The sequence below is a fragment of the Microcebus murinus genome, chromosome 16 (genome assembly GCF_040939455.1).
Source record: "Microcebus murinus isolate Inina chromosome 16, M.murinus_Inina_mat1.0, whole genome shotgun sequence".
Taxonomy (NCBI): domain Eukaryota; kingdom Metazoa; phylum Chordata; class Mammalia; order Primates; family Cheirogaleidae; genus Microcebus; species Microcebus murinus.
The window spans coordinates 27,314,306-27,330,835 of NC_134119.1; the positions used below are offsets into that span (position 1 = coordinate 27,314,306).

The window sequence follows — 16,530 nt, forward strand, 5'->3', positions numbered from 1 at the left end:
GTTCACTGGGTCCCTGGACTCTGCCGTCTTCTCCCCTCCTCTCCATTTCCCACGGAAACTACGCTAACGCTGCCCTTGACAGTTTTCAGTTCAACTTGGAGAAAATATAAGTCCAACATAAATCCAAGTTCCAGCCAACATGAAAGAAACATTTTTTAATACTCATAAGGTGGAAAAGATAGTTCTAAGCAGATCACCCATTTCAGAAGCCATAAAAGAAAAGACTATCTAAAAATACATTTGACTATCTAAAAACACATTTGACTATCTAAAAATATTCAAGTTACATATAAACAAACAAAAACCTTGCAGTTCTGTTTCTGGGATGGAGGATATACTCACAACAGACGAACCCTTTTGCATATAATGATACACTCTGAAAGAAAAAATAGAAAAGACAAATGCCTGAGAGTGAAAATGGGAGGAAGATTTTGAAGCGGAGTCAAAACTTGGAGGAATCCACCAGCGTGGGGTGAGCTGTACTTTCTGTGGCTTTGTCCTAAGGACAGGGCACTGTTGGGGTATAGCACAGGGCAGTAACAACACTGCAGCTTCCTGACATGAGGAACCAGGAAACAGGGCCCAGGCCAATCTGGATTGCTGGAGAGTGAGGAGGGAGTTCTAGAAAGAGGGAGTCAAGGAAACTTCTCAAACCTCTGAGTGACCCCTGAACTTTACATGCACGAGGCAGATGACCAGCAGTTCAGCTAAAGATAAAAGAACTGAACAGACATGGGAGCTGCTGTCCACTTTAGGTGAGACCGTTTGCAGTTGGAGTCTGCCCAAGGTGGACTGCTAGAACAAAAGACAAAATAGCAGCATCCAGGATCCAAACCAAACTTGCTCAACATACAAAGAACCAGGAAAATGTGATTTATCCTCAAGGAAAAAAAAAAACCCAATCAACAGAGGTCAACTCTACAATAAGCCAGATGTTGAAATTGTTAGACAAAATCTTTAAAGCAGCTACTATAACTATGCTTGATGAAATAAAGGGAAATATGCTCATAATGAATGAAAAGAGAGGAACTCTTGGCAAAGAAATAGAAAATATAAAAAAAGAACCACATGGCCATTTCCAACTGGAAAAACAACCAATATCTGAAGTTAAATAATTCTATGGATGGACTTATTAGCAGAATAGAGATGACAGAGAAAAGAGTCGATAAACTTGAAATAAATCAATAGAAATTATCTACTCTTAAGACGAGAGAGAAAAATGATTGAGAAAAATCAATACAGAAAACATGTGCAACATATATGCTAGATAGAGATTTGCTATATTAATATTATAAAGTACTTATAAATCAATAAGAAAAAGAAAAGAAAAGCATACCAGTACAGGGCAATGAGCAAGCAGTTTTTATAAGAAATACAAATGATCACTGAATGTAGGAAAATAGTTTTAACCTCACTACTATCAAAGGAAAATTAAAATGTCAAAGAGATACCATTACAGAGATGCAGAGATTACACCTATTAGACTGGCAGAGATTAAAGCACAGGATGATACCCACTGTTATATTCATTCCCAGGTGGGATAACAAGCACTGTCATACACCATTGGTGGGAGTTTAAATTGGTATGACCTTTGTGGAGAGCTATTTGGCAATGAGTCTAAAAAACCATTAAAAATCTACATACCCACTGAGCCAGTAAGTCTACGTCTAGGAATTTCTGCTATAGAAGAACTCACATGAGTGCACATAAGTGTACATATAAATATGTCCATGGCAGCATTGTTTAGAACAGCAAAAATGTTGGCGGAAAAGTTCTTCAATAAGGGATTGGCCAGATAAATTGTGGCACAGCCATGCAATGGAATATCAAATAGCTGTCAAAAAGAACAAGTACGGCTGGGCGCTGTGGCTCACGCCTGTAATCCTAGCTCTTGGGAGGCCGAGGCGGGCGGATTGCTCAAGGTCAGGAGTTCAAAACCAGCCTGAGCAAGAGCGAGACCCCGTCTCTACTATAAATAGAAAGAAATTAATTGGCCAACTGATATATATATATAAAAAAAAAAATTAGCTGGGCATGGTGGCGCATGCCTGTAGTCCCAGCTACCCGGGAGGCTGAGGCAGAAGGATCACTCGAGCCCAGGAGTTGGAGGTTGCTGTGAGCTAGGCTGACGCCACGGCACTCACTCTAGCCTGGGCAACAAAGCGAGACTCTGTCTCAAAAAAAAAAAAAAAAAAAAAAAAAGAACAAGTAAACTCAATCTAGTACTTATACACGGAGAGATCTCAAATATATCATGAAGTGAGAAAATCAAGTTATAGAATACTGTATGTATATTGCATATATATATATGATAAATTCATTTGAATTAAAAAATTGGGGGCTGGGGATGGTGGCTCACACCTGTAACCTAGCACTCTGGGAGGCTGAGGTGGACGGATCCTTTGAGCTCAGGAGTTAGAGACCAGCCTGAGCAAGAGCAAGACCCCATGTCTACTAAAAATAGAAAGAAATTAATTGGCCAACTAAAAATATATAGAAACAATTAGCTAGGCATGGTGGTACATGGCTGTAGTCCCAGCTACTCAGGAGGCTGAGGCAGGAGGATTGCTTGAGCCCAGGAGTTTGAGATTGCTGTGAGCTAGGTTGATGCCATGGCACTCTAGCCCGGGCAACAGAGTGAGACTCTGTCTCAAAAAAAAAAAAAAAAAAAAATTGGGGAAAGTTAATCTCCAATAATTCTATTGTCTTAGATAGCCAACATTAACAATATCATGGGATGTATATTATGTGCATATGAACTAAGTTTTACATTATTTATTTCTGTAATGTTTTCATTTTCTATAATGAGAATTATTACTTATATAATTAGAAAACAAATGAATATTTTAAAAATATGTATATTATATAAATGATAATAGCTAACACAGTGTTAACATAGAAAGTTAAGTGTTTTGACTGCCTTATATATATTAACTCATTTAATCCTCACAATACCTATAAAATTGAAATACTTATTATTCCCATTCAACAACTCTGGAAACTGAGGCAAAGGGAAGTTAGTGACTTGTTCAAGTTCTCACAGCAAGTAAATAGGCAGAGTGGGCTTTGAATCCAGGCAAAACAGTTAAAAAAGGGAGATATATATCACAGGTAACAGTAGGGGGATAATAGCTCAACTGTATGATGGAATATAATTCATTTTAAATGATCTTATTTTTGAAGACTAATGACATGGCAGGAATGCTCATAATGTTTAGTCAAAAACACATGATCGAAACTGTGATCAAGGTGTGGGAAAAAGTAGGACGTATCTATTATATGTTCTGTCTTGTACTCATGCCTTGTAAAATGTATAATCCCAGTTCCATACATAACAACGAATAGAGACAAGATTAAATAGAACACTATCAAATGTTAGAAACATGTGAACAATAAGATCATAGATGATTTTTACTTCTTTATATATTTTGACATTTCCTATAATTGTTTAGGGGGAAAAATCATTATAAAAATGATCTCCTGGACCCACAAAATGTCTTTTTGAATGGGGCTTTAGGACTGGTTAGAAGTCACCAAGGAGAAGGCAGGGTGAGAAGGACGGGACGATGGTTTCAGGTGGGTGAGAGGGGCAAGGGAGGAATGAGAAAGCAGTGAGAACACGAGTTTCACATTCGTTTTGTTCCTGGCAGACAACCCTAGGGGAAAGGTGGGTTGGTAAAAAAAAAAAAAAAGTGGTAAGTTGTTGTGTTTCAATACTTACTTGCAAGGCGGGAATTAAAGACAGAGCAGATAACAAACAGATACATAAATACATCCTGGCTCCTCCCTCGTGCAGAAGCCAGAAGCCAGCCACTGCAGTTACACGTGTTTGGGATGGGCACCTTTCAAATGCCCATGGGCGCCATCGTGGAAATTCTGGTTTGAATTTTCAGTTGTGTGCCACACTGCCTCTCACCACCCCGCCCCCGACTGTGGCTTTGTCCCTGTCCTGAGGGTCTCAGAGGCAGGAGCTCAGGATGAGGACAGGCTGCAGGCATCAGAACTACCTGAGACTTTTATTAAAATATGAAGGCTCCCGCCCCTCTAATCTCCCCCACCCAAACTAGCCTGATGTAATCTCTGAAGTTTATAAACCACTGCTCTGGAGCCAGCAACTGAGCTATGCTTGCGTTTACATCCACAGTTAGGAGGCCCTGCCTAGAAAGTGGCCCCAAGTCCCCTACCCCTTCTGTAGGTAAACTCCTATTCATCCTCCCAAATGCTGCTCAGATACTGATACTACCTCTGCCAAAAATTCTTTCCTGATATACTGAGAGAGTGGCAACCATATGTCTATGCTGCCTCTGCATCTTGCACATATTCAGTGATCTCACTTCTTCTGCTCCATAATCGTCAGTCTTTATATGTGGCTATAAACTCCTCTAGCACGGTGCCTGCATCTTACTCCGCCTGGTGCCCCGTGTCCAGGGCAGACATGCACTGAATCACACTGTTCTCGAGCTGAGACCCTTTCCTTGGTGTCCTCGCTGCAGATCTGGGTGAGGTCCTCTAGGTACACGGGGAGCTGGCTGAGCGCTGGTGCAGGCAGCTATTCAGAGGCCGAGGCCGTGGAAAGATTGCATAAGAAGCCGGGGGCTCGGCCAGGTGGGGGTGCCCACAGCTCTTCTTGGGAAGTGCTGCCCGGCTGCACCTCCCCGACAGGGCCGGGGCAATCCTCATGTGCCTTGTACCTCCCAGCTCTGCCAAGTCTATAAGAAAAGTCAGCTCTGTGACTGTAGAGATTGGCAGATCAAGCAAAATGAATTAAGCAAACAAGCCAGAAATGCCAAGCTAACCTTGGTGGAACTGTTCCAGATCATTTGGCTGCTTGCTGCTCAGGGGCTGAGCAGGCTCTAGAGACTCCTTCAGAGTGGCCCAGAAGGGACCCATGTCCAAGAAGCATCCTGACCTAAGCTCCCCACAAAAGTGTCCTGACTCTGAAGCAAGTGAATACTCCTTAGCTTGTGCCTCTTGAGCCAAACCATGGGCACGTGCAGAATGGCTTACAAAAAAAATTAGGCAGCTGGATGCTGTGAATGTGAGTAAAAGAGAGATCTGGAAGAAATCGCTGAGGTCTGCTGGTCTGGCCCTTTATTTTACAGGAGAGAAATGGAGGTGCAGAAAAGTTAAGAAACTTCTGTAATGTTAGGCACTCGGGCAGGGTGCCTACGTGTCTCCGGCTGTTTTAGACTCGTCACTTCTCTCTGGGTTTCTATTTTCTCATGTACAAAAGGAGCAGGTCCCTCTTTAAAGTCCCTTGCAGTCCTAATGTTCTTGACTTGGTAGAGTCCTGTTCAAGGACGCCTGTGTTCCGCCCCTAGCTTGGACACCAATCACAGCGTGACTTTGGGCAAGCCATTCCTCTTTGCTGAGCCCCTGAGACAACATTTACTCTTGCAAAGAAGTAACATTTGCTGCTGAAGCATGAACCAAAGGACCCAGCTTCTGAGTGGGTGGGACAGCACCCAACCTAACCAGAGCCCCCAGGCGTCTAGCCAACCTCCTCTGGTGAAATGTCAAGGTAAGAGCTGTCAGATTTCTCAAACATCAGTCAGGAATAATAATAACAACATTCTTTGGCATCTCTCTGATGCTGTATGGTTTCCAAAGCTGCCTGAGTTCAAATCCCATCTCCACCACCTTCTGGGGATGTGCCCTTGGGTAAATTACTCGATCTCTCCGTGCCTCAGTCTACTCATCTACAAAATGGGCACAGTGCCTACCTTGTCGTTTGTGATCACATAGAAGGATACTTGGCACATGATTGCTCAACACATTATTAGCTGCTACTGTTATTACTACTCAGCCCCTCTGATGCTTTGCCTCGCTTGATCCTCACATTCTATTACTTTAGGCAAATCTGGACAAGGTTCTAAAGCTTCCAACATTTATAACACACAAAGGTTCAGACCAAAGGTTTGCTGTCTAAACCCAAGCTGTCCTTATAATAATAGCTTGGCAATTTCACTCCAGGCAGAGGAGTGGTTTAGCTTTCCCCTGCATGCGATTCCATGGACAAGGGGCAGTATGGCTCCCTTGGGGATGGCTAGCGCTCCTAAAAAAGTGGGATGGGCTGAAGCTGCAGAGAATAAAAAAATTCAAACTGGGAAGAGACTTCAGTGATCTTCTAGTCCTAGGCCAATCCTTATGTTTCACTGATGAAGAAACGTGGGACCAGAAGGCTGAGATGTCTTGCACAAGTCTCAAGTCTCAAGTCTCGCACAAGTCTCGCAGCAAGATGGTCGTGGGGTCGAAAGCAGTGCTTAGGACTCCCTGTCTTCGTATATCTGGGACTGGTTCCTCACCCATGGCCGGTGGGGAATGGGAATGGGGTAGGGAGTGACCACCGACTCCCTCTGTTTCTGAGAAGGTTCAAAAGAGGGGAGGGAGAGGAATGGGGACAGGACCCTTAGGAACAATCAGAGCTTTTGGACCTGGGACCTCCCCCCAATGAAACCACAGAAATGTCAGTGGAGCAACCCTGGAGTGTCCCCTCCAGCCCATACTTGCCCTAAAGGTGACGTATTCAGAACAAATTGATAAGCTGAGGTGGAGTAGCAGTGTGAATCAGTAACGAAGAGACCTGGGTTCCAATTCCAAATTCAGCTGAAAAGCCTGATTTTCCTGACTCTAGCAGGTCTTCTTTAAGGGTTCCCTCCCTGAATTCCCAGAATGTCTCACCTACACATCACACACTGTGCTGTGTCGCCAATTCACCTCTGCTCGTGGTTTCCCCACATCCTGTCCCCTAATGGCACCATAAATCCTTTTAGTAGAGGGACTGAGTCTTAAGCTTTCCCACCTCCCTGCAGTTCCTAGGGTGCAGCATAATCACCGGAGGGTTATACCGAAGGGGACCCCCCCCAAAGATCAGTTATCTTGTTAGACCAATCATCTCCTTTTGCAGAGGAAACGAAGGCTAGAAATGGCATTACCTCGACAGTCAGAACTAGCTGCTGTAGGATTTCGGACACAGTGACAGAAGAAAAAGCCAGGGAAAAGAAAAGGCATTCATTTATGCGAAACCAAAAACCAAAACCTTGCCATAAGTAGCAATGTCATTAGAGGGAAAGTTGTGTGCAGATCAAAAAAGGAAATTCTAAAATAAGCTTTCTCTCCCCGAAGAAAACCTGGGAATCCATGTAACCCTTGGTGAATTACATAAGTCTCGCTCTCCTGCAGAGAAAGGGAATGCTTTTTTTTTTTTTTCAGACATGGGGTCTTGCTATGTTGCCCAGGCTGGTCCCAGATGTCTGGCCTCAAGTTATCCTCCTGCTTGGTCCTCCCAAGTAGCTGGGACTACAAGCATGAGCCACCACAATCCGCTCAGAGGGGACGCTTTCATTACTTAGTTCAGTTGTTGGCATTGAGTTATTTTTTTGTTTTAGCAGCTTTTCCCATTAATTTCTATTTTCCTTTCACTTCATTCCATTAGTCACATTAAGCACATTTCAGAAAAGGCGGGTCTACTTATTCTGGGAATAATAAGTAATAAAGATATTTTAAATAGACTATATCCAATTTGAACATCTGAAAACAAGATGGCATCTGCTATAAGGTTATCTAGCCATTTATATACATGTGAGCAATTATATATGTGTGTGTAGCTTTGAAATGGATTAAAACAATAGATTAATGATAAATGTGTGTGGTACTTTATATAGAGAGATGCATAGAAATCTATGTGTATGTACAGATATAGGCATTATTTTCAATTGCTATCTGGTAATAACTTGACATGTGGTATAACCTTAAATAGTTGCATCAATATCTATTTTCATGTGTTCTATGTAGTTATATGTCTATAAGTTTTAATTTTTTTATTACTTCATTTTATGGGAGTACAAATATTATTAGGGCTACGTATCTTGCCCCTGCCCTCCCACCCTGCTATGCCAGAGCTTCTAGCGTGTCCAGCCTCCAGGTTGTCTATAAGTTTTATAGAACCTATTTCCAGTTGGCATCTATTAAGTCACATATATGTATACATACATAATATACTGATAATGTGCACATGGCATATTTATGGTTAGAAATATAAATGCCCAAATACATACAAAACTTCTTATTTTCATCTGGAATCCAGAATAAACTTCTAACTTTTCATTCTGTCAACTAAGATACCTTAATAAGTATCTATATTTTAAGAAAAAAATGTGCTGCTTTTCTTTCTCTCTTTAAGAAAGTCCATAGTCATATGGTTTGCCTGAAATGAAATAAATTTACACTCCTACTGGAAAATCAATAGTTTCAAGTTTTATCTTGTAAAGCAGTATAGGGCCCAAGGGGTCCTGTAAATTCAGGGTGGTTTCACAGAGCTCAGGAGCTGTGTCTTTCAGTGGTCTCAGGCCCTTCATCTAATGGCAGAAGATAGAGCAGACCGTCAGACTTTGCAGGGCACCGAGAAGAGGTGTCTTGGGTGCTGCTAGGTGTGGAATTAGCATCATTGTCAGCATTTCCATTCTAAACCATGTAGTGACATGTTACTCGCCTGGCAGCTCCTGTTTGGAGCTGGGTCCCAGGGCAATGGTGAGAGCAAGAAGCTGCTCAGACGTGGTGCTGGAGGTTCAGGGACAAGGACAGGCACTTACCATACGCTATCACTGCCTTTGTCCAGGGGGTTTCCCATGGGGTCGTAGTACACGTCCACGCTGAGGTTTCGGTCTGTGTCATGAGCTGAGCTGAAGTTGGTGATCACCCGGGAAGGAATCCCCAAACACCGCAGCACTGCAAGCCAAGGTGGACGTGAGGACTCCGGTTGTCGTGGAGATGCTACCTGGGTGTGCCCCACAGCTGCCCACCGACCCAGCGAAGGCGCATCACACCCCAGGTACCTGTGTTGAGGGTCCCAGCAAAGACCCAGCACTGGCCATATCGGACAGGCCTGAAGCCAGACTTTTTCCACTCCTTGAGGATCTCCACGCTGCCGTTCCAGTTCCTCGGGTCCCGGCCACCCGTGTAATTGCCGCTCCAATTCCCAGCAAGCACACCGTTGTCATCGTTGCTATTGACCTAGGCAGAAAGCCCACATACACAAACACACACACACAGAGACACACGCAAAATGAATCAGCACCATGCTTCTACGGAGAGTGACGTGCAGAATTCAGAGGGCAAGGTAGGGAGATGAGGAAGGAAGCCAGGGACCACGGAGTGAATTTTTCTTTGTTTTTCTAGGTGACTTGGGGATGATAATTGGCATAATTATCCCTTGGGGGCATAGAGTGGTTTATGAGTTTAGAGGAGCCCTGCCAAACAGGCCATGTTGGATTGCCCTCGATCCACACGTTAATCCCGTGCTGCCAGCTGCCATGGGAAACAGACACAGCTTGTCACAGCAAGGCAGGCCCGGAGACCCAGCTCGAGACTGCTGCTCATGAGAAAGAACTCACAGACCCTTCTGCCTGCTCGGGTCCACGGTTTGAAACTCTTGTTTTGTCTACTGGTCTTCTAAAAAGATCACTTTGGAACTTAAGCAACTATCTTCTTCTTGGAAAGAATAAAGATGGAATATTGTTTTTCTTTCATTCCTTCAGTCATTTGTCTGTTCATTCATTCAGCATAAGGCATGGTCCTTGTATAAGTAACACAACCGTGGTGTAGCCTGAAAAGAGCTCTGGCAGAAGAATCAGGAGACCCGAGTTCCATTGCCTTTTAGAGACGTGCACTGAGACATTTCCGGGTGAGATGATACTACATGATGGGGTGTCTTGGATCTATCAAATAATCAGCGGAGGGGGTCAGAGTCACTGCCGAAGCTGGTAATGGGTACGTAGGAGTTCATTTATACTTTTCTCCCTACTTATGTGTAGGCCTGAACTTTTCCATGACAAAAAATCAAAAGAGAAAGAGAGAAGGAGAAACTGAGGCTATAAGCCCAATCTCGCCACTTGACAGCTTGGTGATCGTGCAAGTCAAATCACCTCTCTGGGCCTTAGCTCTTCACCTTCCAACACAAGGAAAGTTAGAACAAAGGTGCTCTGAGGTGTCTCCCAGCAGCCGAGTTTCAGAGCCTGTGAACCGTTGTCGTCCCTCCCAGCTGTGTAATGAGAGGCTGAACCGGGATGTCCCTGAGCGCCCCCAGCCTGTGAGTCCCACTCCCTCTCTTGGGAGTGTCTGCAAGTGGCAAGGCCTATGGGAACGGACAGTCTGGAAACAGAAGGGCCCTTGCCCAGGATGGGCCGAGCCCAGAGTTCTGCACTTCCTCCGGGAGGGCCTGGGTTGGCACCACAGGATCCGGCAAGACAGGGCCTCCTCCAAGCTGGGAGGGTGTGCGGCCTCTCCTGTCTCCTGAGTCACCATGCTCCAGCCACCAAAGTGGTAATCAGCAGGTCATCTCTGGCTGAAAGCTGAGCAGTTCAAAGCCCCGCACAGGCCATAATTAGCTCGTAGCCCAGCCCAACTGGGAGGTCTGGAGGGAGCATCGGGGAGGAGCAGCTGAGGAAATTGGCTCCAAGATAAAGTGATTGGGCCCCAGGGTGGGGATGAGTCAGCAGCTGTAGGAGCCGGCTGGCCTCACCCACCCTCTCCTGGGCCATGGGCCACAGAGGCTCACCTTGCTAAGTGGCCCTGATCTCTGGCTTCACTTGACTTCTGCCTTGGCTCTAATTCCACCTCTTCTGGGCCATTTGGTTTCAAGGTTCAGCTCCAAGCCCACGAAGTTCAGGACCAAAGCAGCCCAACAAGGGGACCAAGAAGGTGGGAGGACTTCTTTGTCCCTTTCTTGGGCTGCTTTGGTCCTCACCCATCTCCTCAGGGCCCCAAGTTCTCTGGATCTACCCAACTCCTCCCCTCTGAGGCTCAGCTCTTTGAAAAAGCCCTCCCTGATTAACCCCAGGTATTTATCATGCAACTGAAAGGTTGTCCAAATGTGTAACCAAGTAACTAGCTCATTATCATGGGCATTATGCAGCTCAAAAGTAAAGAGACCAAGAAATGCCTAAACCATGAATAACAATACAGCAAAACCACCAAAGGTTAAGACATTTCTAGGTTATTAGTTTAAGAGCGTTAAAGTAGAAGAACTCGCTTTGACTGTTAGCTTTTCAACTTGCAACTTTTGAGCAGGCAGATCTTATGTTTGAATGCTTTTGGATGGAGGCATTCTCTCCCCAGAATGCAGATACTCCTCCTTGGGGATCTAGCTTGCCTGTGTGTGTATGCGTGTGTGTGCGTGTGTGTGTGTGTGTGTGTGTGTGTGTGTGTGTGTGTGTATTGTAAGGGGACAAGTTTTTCACATGGAGGGACGGGCAGGGTGGAAAGAGGCCCTGGGCAGGCAGCCCGTGGCTTTGCTCGGATAGGACCCGCAGGCTGTGTACCTTGAGCAAGCTGCTCCTGGAGCCTGTTTCCCCACCTACATCACTGGTAATCTGACATTCACACTCTGAGATGTGGAGGAGAAGCATTAAAGCAAACGAGGGTACCACTTCTGGCTCACTTAGGGGTCTTGCTTCCTTTCCAAGGAGGCACTGCGATGGAGCAGAGGCCCAGCTTTGCACCCTCCCATCCCTGGTGTGCACCCAAAGGCCAAGGTCCCTTCACTGAGAAAGGGCTTTGGAGCCAGCCAGACCTGGTCCAGTGCTGCCTCTGCCGCACACCGCCCGTGTGCATCAGCCGAGCCCTTTCACTTAGGGGAGCCTCCAGTTGGCAACATGCAGACGGTTCTAGCCACCAGCTGCATCTGATGAGGCTTCAGTGAGACGACGTACGTCAAGAGTGTGCCTGCCGAACCCACAGTTGGTGTTCCATCTATGGTAACAACTAGTTATTATTGCTTTCCTATTACTCACCATGGCACTCAGCACCCGGCCAACATATTTGGGATCATTTCTGTGGGCCACATCATTAGCAGGGTCGCGGCGGTAATTCAGACTCCTATCCAAGATGGAGAGGCAAGTGCTCAGAATGTCTTCTTCATACTGTTCAAAATGGGACCATATGTTACAATCAAAGAGATGACAAGTAGCGTCGGCTGGTAAAAAGCATGGCAATGGACACTCTGGTGACAACCACAGGAACTATTAGGTCCTTTCACTCTGCAGCCTCCAGAGCTGAGAGTATTTAGGACACCTACCACACCCAGCCTTTAACCTTGCAAACCCATCTGGAGTTCTTGCTACCTGTCAGAGCCTGTATGACTCTCCTGAAGTGAACCTGAGGGAGCCTGGTCTAGCCAACCCTCTCGCTGCCCCAGACTTGAGGTCAAGTGGCTTAGCTTGTCTGGCCTTGATTTCTCCATCTGTATAATGGGGCATCAGGCCAAACTCATCTCAAAGTTTCCTTCAAGCTCTGACTATGATCTTGGGCATATTATTTAAACTCCTGGGGATCTAGTTATAAAGATGACCTATCTTGCTAAAAATATCTATTTGAAGCTATTTTCACAAAATAAGATTTAAGTCATTGCTTCTCAAACTGAGAAGGCCAAGCTCCTCTTGCACTGGGGCTTTGCACTTACTTTTCCTTCTGCCTGGAAACTTCTTTCCCGAGACCTCTGCCTGGCTCCCTGACCTCCTGCCATCCCTGATCAAAGGCTTCCTCCTAAGAGAGTCCTTCCTGGACTAAGCCATCAAAGACAGCCTCTCTTCCACTCCTAGGAGCCCTCTACGCCCGTACCCTTTTTTTAAAAATTCCTTCCAATAAAATTTGACATAGAAACCCAACATATAAAAGCGATAGCAGATTCGCTCTGGCTGACTACAGAACCAGGGGTCTGTAATGGGCCCAGCATGCACCCTGCCCAAGGCAGTCCATTCTAATGCCTTTGTCTGCTGGGTAGAAGAAAAGGTGGAGGTCACCTCGCTGAGCAAACTGGGGATCTCTGTGGACTCAGATGAGAATCGCAGTAATAAATGACCAATAGGCTATGGATTTTTGAAAGGCCAAGTGTTCACACCAAGGAGGTGTCATCACATTTTCACACGGGACAAAAAGCAGAAGCTACATGACTGTCCCCAGTGTCTCTAAGGGGCCTTATGCTTATTGATGTATCATGGCACCATGATATTTAATACTTCGTAGCAGTGAATTGTGTGTGTGTGTGTGTGTGTGTGTGTGTGTGTGTGTCTTACTGCCCAGGGCCTGGCACATAGTAGGTGGTTGATAAATGTCTTCTGAATGAATAGAAGGGCAGGTAAACAGAAGTGGGAAATTTGGGGGCTTTGAGGGCAATAGGGACATTACTGTCAGCCTCCTCGCGACCCTTTTACCTGTCCAAAATTCCAGCCAATCATGTTAATTCGATTTGTGCTTCCCACATAGATGACGCCGGCGTCTTCCTGGACATACTCTTGTCTCTCAGCATGGTTACTCAGAAAGACACTATCCACTGTTTGACACAAAAAGCAGACACCAGGGACTAGAATCCTACAGAGGATATAGAGGTCAGTCCTCCTCCCACTCCGGGACTGGCCTGGGGTTGGAGCAGGTGCCACCTTGAGCCCTTCCCTGACCTGTGGGGTGGAATGCTTCCAGCTCTAACTGTGGGGACTGTGAGCTGGGATGACATGAGGGTCAGAAAATAAGATCCCAGGGCTGAGACACCTGCTTCTTCTTGGGGGAAGCTGTCTCCATGCTGCAGAATTGTACTGTAGGTATTGTCCCTTAAAATTAACCGTCCTATGCAATTTGTAAAAGCACCACGTGATCTCCACAATAGCTGCAGAGGAAACAGCAGGATGTCCATTTAACGGAGAGGAATTTGAGGCTTGGAGGGACAGAGTGGCTGCCGGGCTCAGACAGCTGGCTGAGTGGCAGAGCTTCTGACCTCTAGCTTCTGTGCTCTTTCCACAGCCCGCACACTTTCCCTAATCAAAGCTGGGCCTGGGGAGATCATCCCCCCACCTGCTTTCCTGGGTCATTGCTTGGGTCAGGGTTGGGAGTGTGGGTGCTCAGACACCTACCGTTCACCCAGGGATTGAAGAGCAGAATGAACTCCCCCAGTTTCACAGAGGCGTTGCCGGCCTGGGAGAAGATCTGGAGGCTCAGCTCGTAGCGCCCGATGGGTGCGCTGGCGGGACTGGAGATGGCGATGGGCAGGCTATTGCTGCTGCTGCCCTGGAGCACTGCGCTCCAGCCGCCACCGCTCCCATTGGACAGTGGGAACACGGCCTTCGTCATGGCCGCCTGTGAGGGCTGCGGCCCTGGCAAGGGGGACAGAGGGTGAAGGTCATACTGTGGGGAGAGCTCAGGTTCCAGCAGCCCTCCCCCCACCCGGGGACATCATCCAATGAAGCACCACATTGTAGCACTGGAAGTAACAGGAGTGACCATAAAGACTAAGTTTTGGGCTCAGAGATGGGCGACAACTTGCCCAAGGTCACTCCAAATCAATGACGGACCCAAGATGCCAGGATGGTTACCATCACCCCCTGAATGCACAGCCTGGAGGCCTGCTCGGCATTTGTGTGTGCTTGGGCATTGGGGGTGTCGGACAGGTACCTGTGGTGACCGTGAACTCCAGCCTGTCTCTAGAGTTAAGACTTCTGCTCACGGTCAGTACGATCTGGAAGGGCTGGCCTCTCCGCACGATGAGCTCCTGGCTGGAGAACTGGTCTGTGTGATGTGCCTGCCGGTTGGAGCTTACCTGCCAGTTGATGTGCTGGGGTTCTAAACCTGGGAGACAGAAAGGAGAGCCTCAAGTCTTGGGAGGCAAGGAATGGTGGGTGGGGAAACGGTGTGAGTTACCAGAGGGGGCAGCTTTGGGGTAAAGCTGGTCAGGGCAGAGACAAACTTCTAGGAAGAGTCACATTAAAATCCAAAGACCCTGATCCTGCAGAGAAGAATGCCACAACCTGTTCCCATTCCATCTTTCAGACTCAGATGTGCCAACTCTCATGATGTGGGACCAGGACAGCTGAACCCCTCCCCGTGCTGTTCCCACTGCCAAGAATGTCCTCCCCCCTCCACCTGGTGAATGCCACTCAGCCGTCAAGGAATAGGCCAAATGCTCAGTGAAGCTTCACCCAGCCAGCCAGGAGAACGGTGTCACCAAAACACCTATGTTGCCCACGTGCAGCATCTCTCATTGCCTTGTGGACGGGGATTCCAACAGAAATTGGGAGGAGGAGGACACCTCTAACCCCACTACTCTGGTTTGGCTTGTTTTCTTATCCCCTTGGGTCTCCCCAGGCACCAAGAGTCTTTCAGCTGTCCAGCATCCAGCAAACACTTACGCATGTGTCCTTTACCTCCTCCGTGTTTGCAGCACCTTGGCGTTGGCCTGGGCCGCTGGCGCTGGGCAGGATAGCTGTGACCCTGAGCAGCATTTCTAGGTTCAGAGATTAGGAAATCCCTGTCCCAGAGGGGACTTGCCAATCCTCACTGACAAGAGCTGTATATAGGAGCTGGTCAAAGGCCATGAAATCACTGGATCAGTCCTTAAGGACAACTGTCTCAAAATCCACCCTCTGCGACTGCTTCTCACATGGTGCTGGAGGTGACGGAGCTAAACTGGGAAGGGTTTATGAGAGATGCCACCGTGTATGAGGAGTGCCCATAGAAACCGTTTGGGAGACCTTCCTCCTCCGAGTGTTGTTTGAGAGTTTGCATCGCCCATTCCTCTGCAGACCAGACTGGTCTCAACTATGATGGGAGTGTGATGGGACATCCCAGTGCCAGACACGACTCTTTTTTTTTTCATCCATGTGTGTCTCTCTTCATCAGAGCTTGCCTTCTCGATCTTTCTATTCCAATGCCTGGCATGCTGTGCCAGTGTATTAGCATAATTAGAGAAATGAAGGAAGGAAGGAAGGAAGGAACAAAGACAGAAAGACAAATGTCAGGAGATGACCATCGTGACTACAGCCCAAACTCGAGTCCATCAGGCAAGGTGACTCTGAGGCATTCATCCAACACACTGTGCACCTAGCATTGCGGGACACCGTGTGAAACGTACTTGTAACTCTCAAACAGCTTCAGCACCGGGTAAGATGAGGGTAAGTGGTCATGAATGATGGAATGGGACAAAACCAGTCTCCCACAAGGAAAAGTGTATGACAGATACAGGCAGGAAAAAAAATCACTTTCAGTTGTAGAGATCAGAAAAATCTTCATAGACAATGCTGGGCCTTGAAAGGAGAGAGAACTTTGTCTGCAGTTTAGGCGGTGGGAGAGAGGGCCGGGGCACAGGAGAGTGAGGTATGCTATTTGGCACGAGAAGAGAGAAAGGTGAGACAGGAGCAAGTGGGGCCCAGGACCGGGGAGGGGGCTCCCCCCCAAGCAGTGCGGAGACTGGGCAGAGGGTCCCCAGAGTGCTCTCCTGGGTAAAATACAGGCTGTCTGGTGGTGAGCCGAACCTGCGACTGGAGAGACGGGTTCAGAAGGTGAGCTTGTCACCAGCTCAGGGTACCAAAAATCCACTCATTCATACATCCACTCAGTCATTCATTCAACAAATATTTATTGAAAGAGTAAAATTAACATGTTTTTGTACAGATTCAAGGAAACAAAAACATTCATGCATTCAACGAGAATCTGTTGAATGGAGGAAAGAGAAAAGGGAGGGATGGACAGAGGGAGAGAGGGACGGAG

General features: G+C 46.8%; 1 protein-coding gene across 1 annotated transcript in view; it reads right to left on the reverse strand.

The window, feature by feature from the left end:
* Positions 1-16,530, reverse strand: part of TGM3 (transglutaminase 3) — a 42,472-nt gene that overhangs the window by 13,796 nt on the left and 12,146 nt on the right. Inside the window, exons 2-7 of the mRNA XM_012755010.2 lie at positions 14,440-14,613; positions 13,902-14,141; positions 13,209-13,327; positions 11,790-11,918; positions 8,835-9,012; positions 8,592-8,727 (exon numbers count right to left, since the gene is read on the reverse strand). Coding sequence (XP_012610464.2) covers positions 8,592-8,727; positions 8,835-9,012; positions 11,790-11,918; positions 13,209-13,327; positions 13,902-14,141; positions 14,440-14,613 — 976 coding nt within the window. The remainder of the gene's footprint in view (positions 1-8,591; positions 8,728-8,834; positions 9,013-11,789; positions 11,919-13,208; positions 13,328-13,901; positions 14,142-14,439; positions 14,614-16,530) is intronic.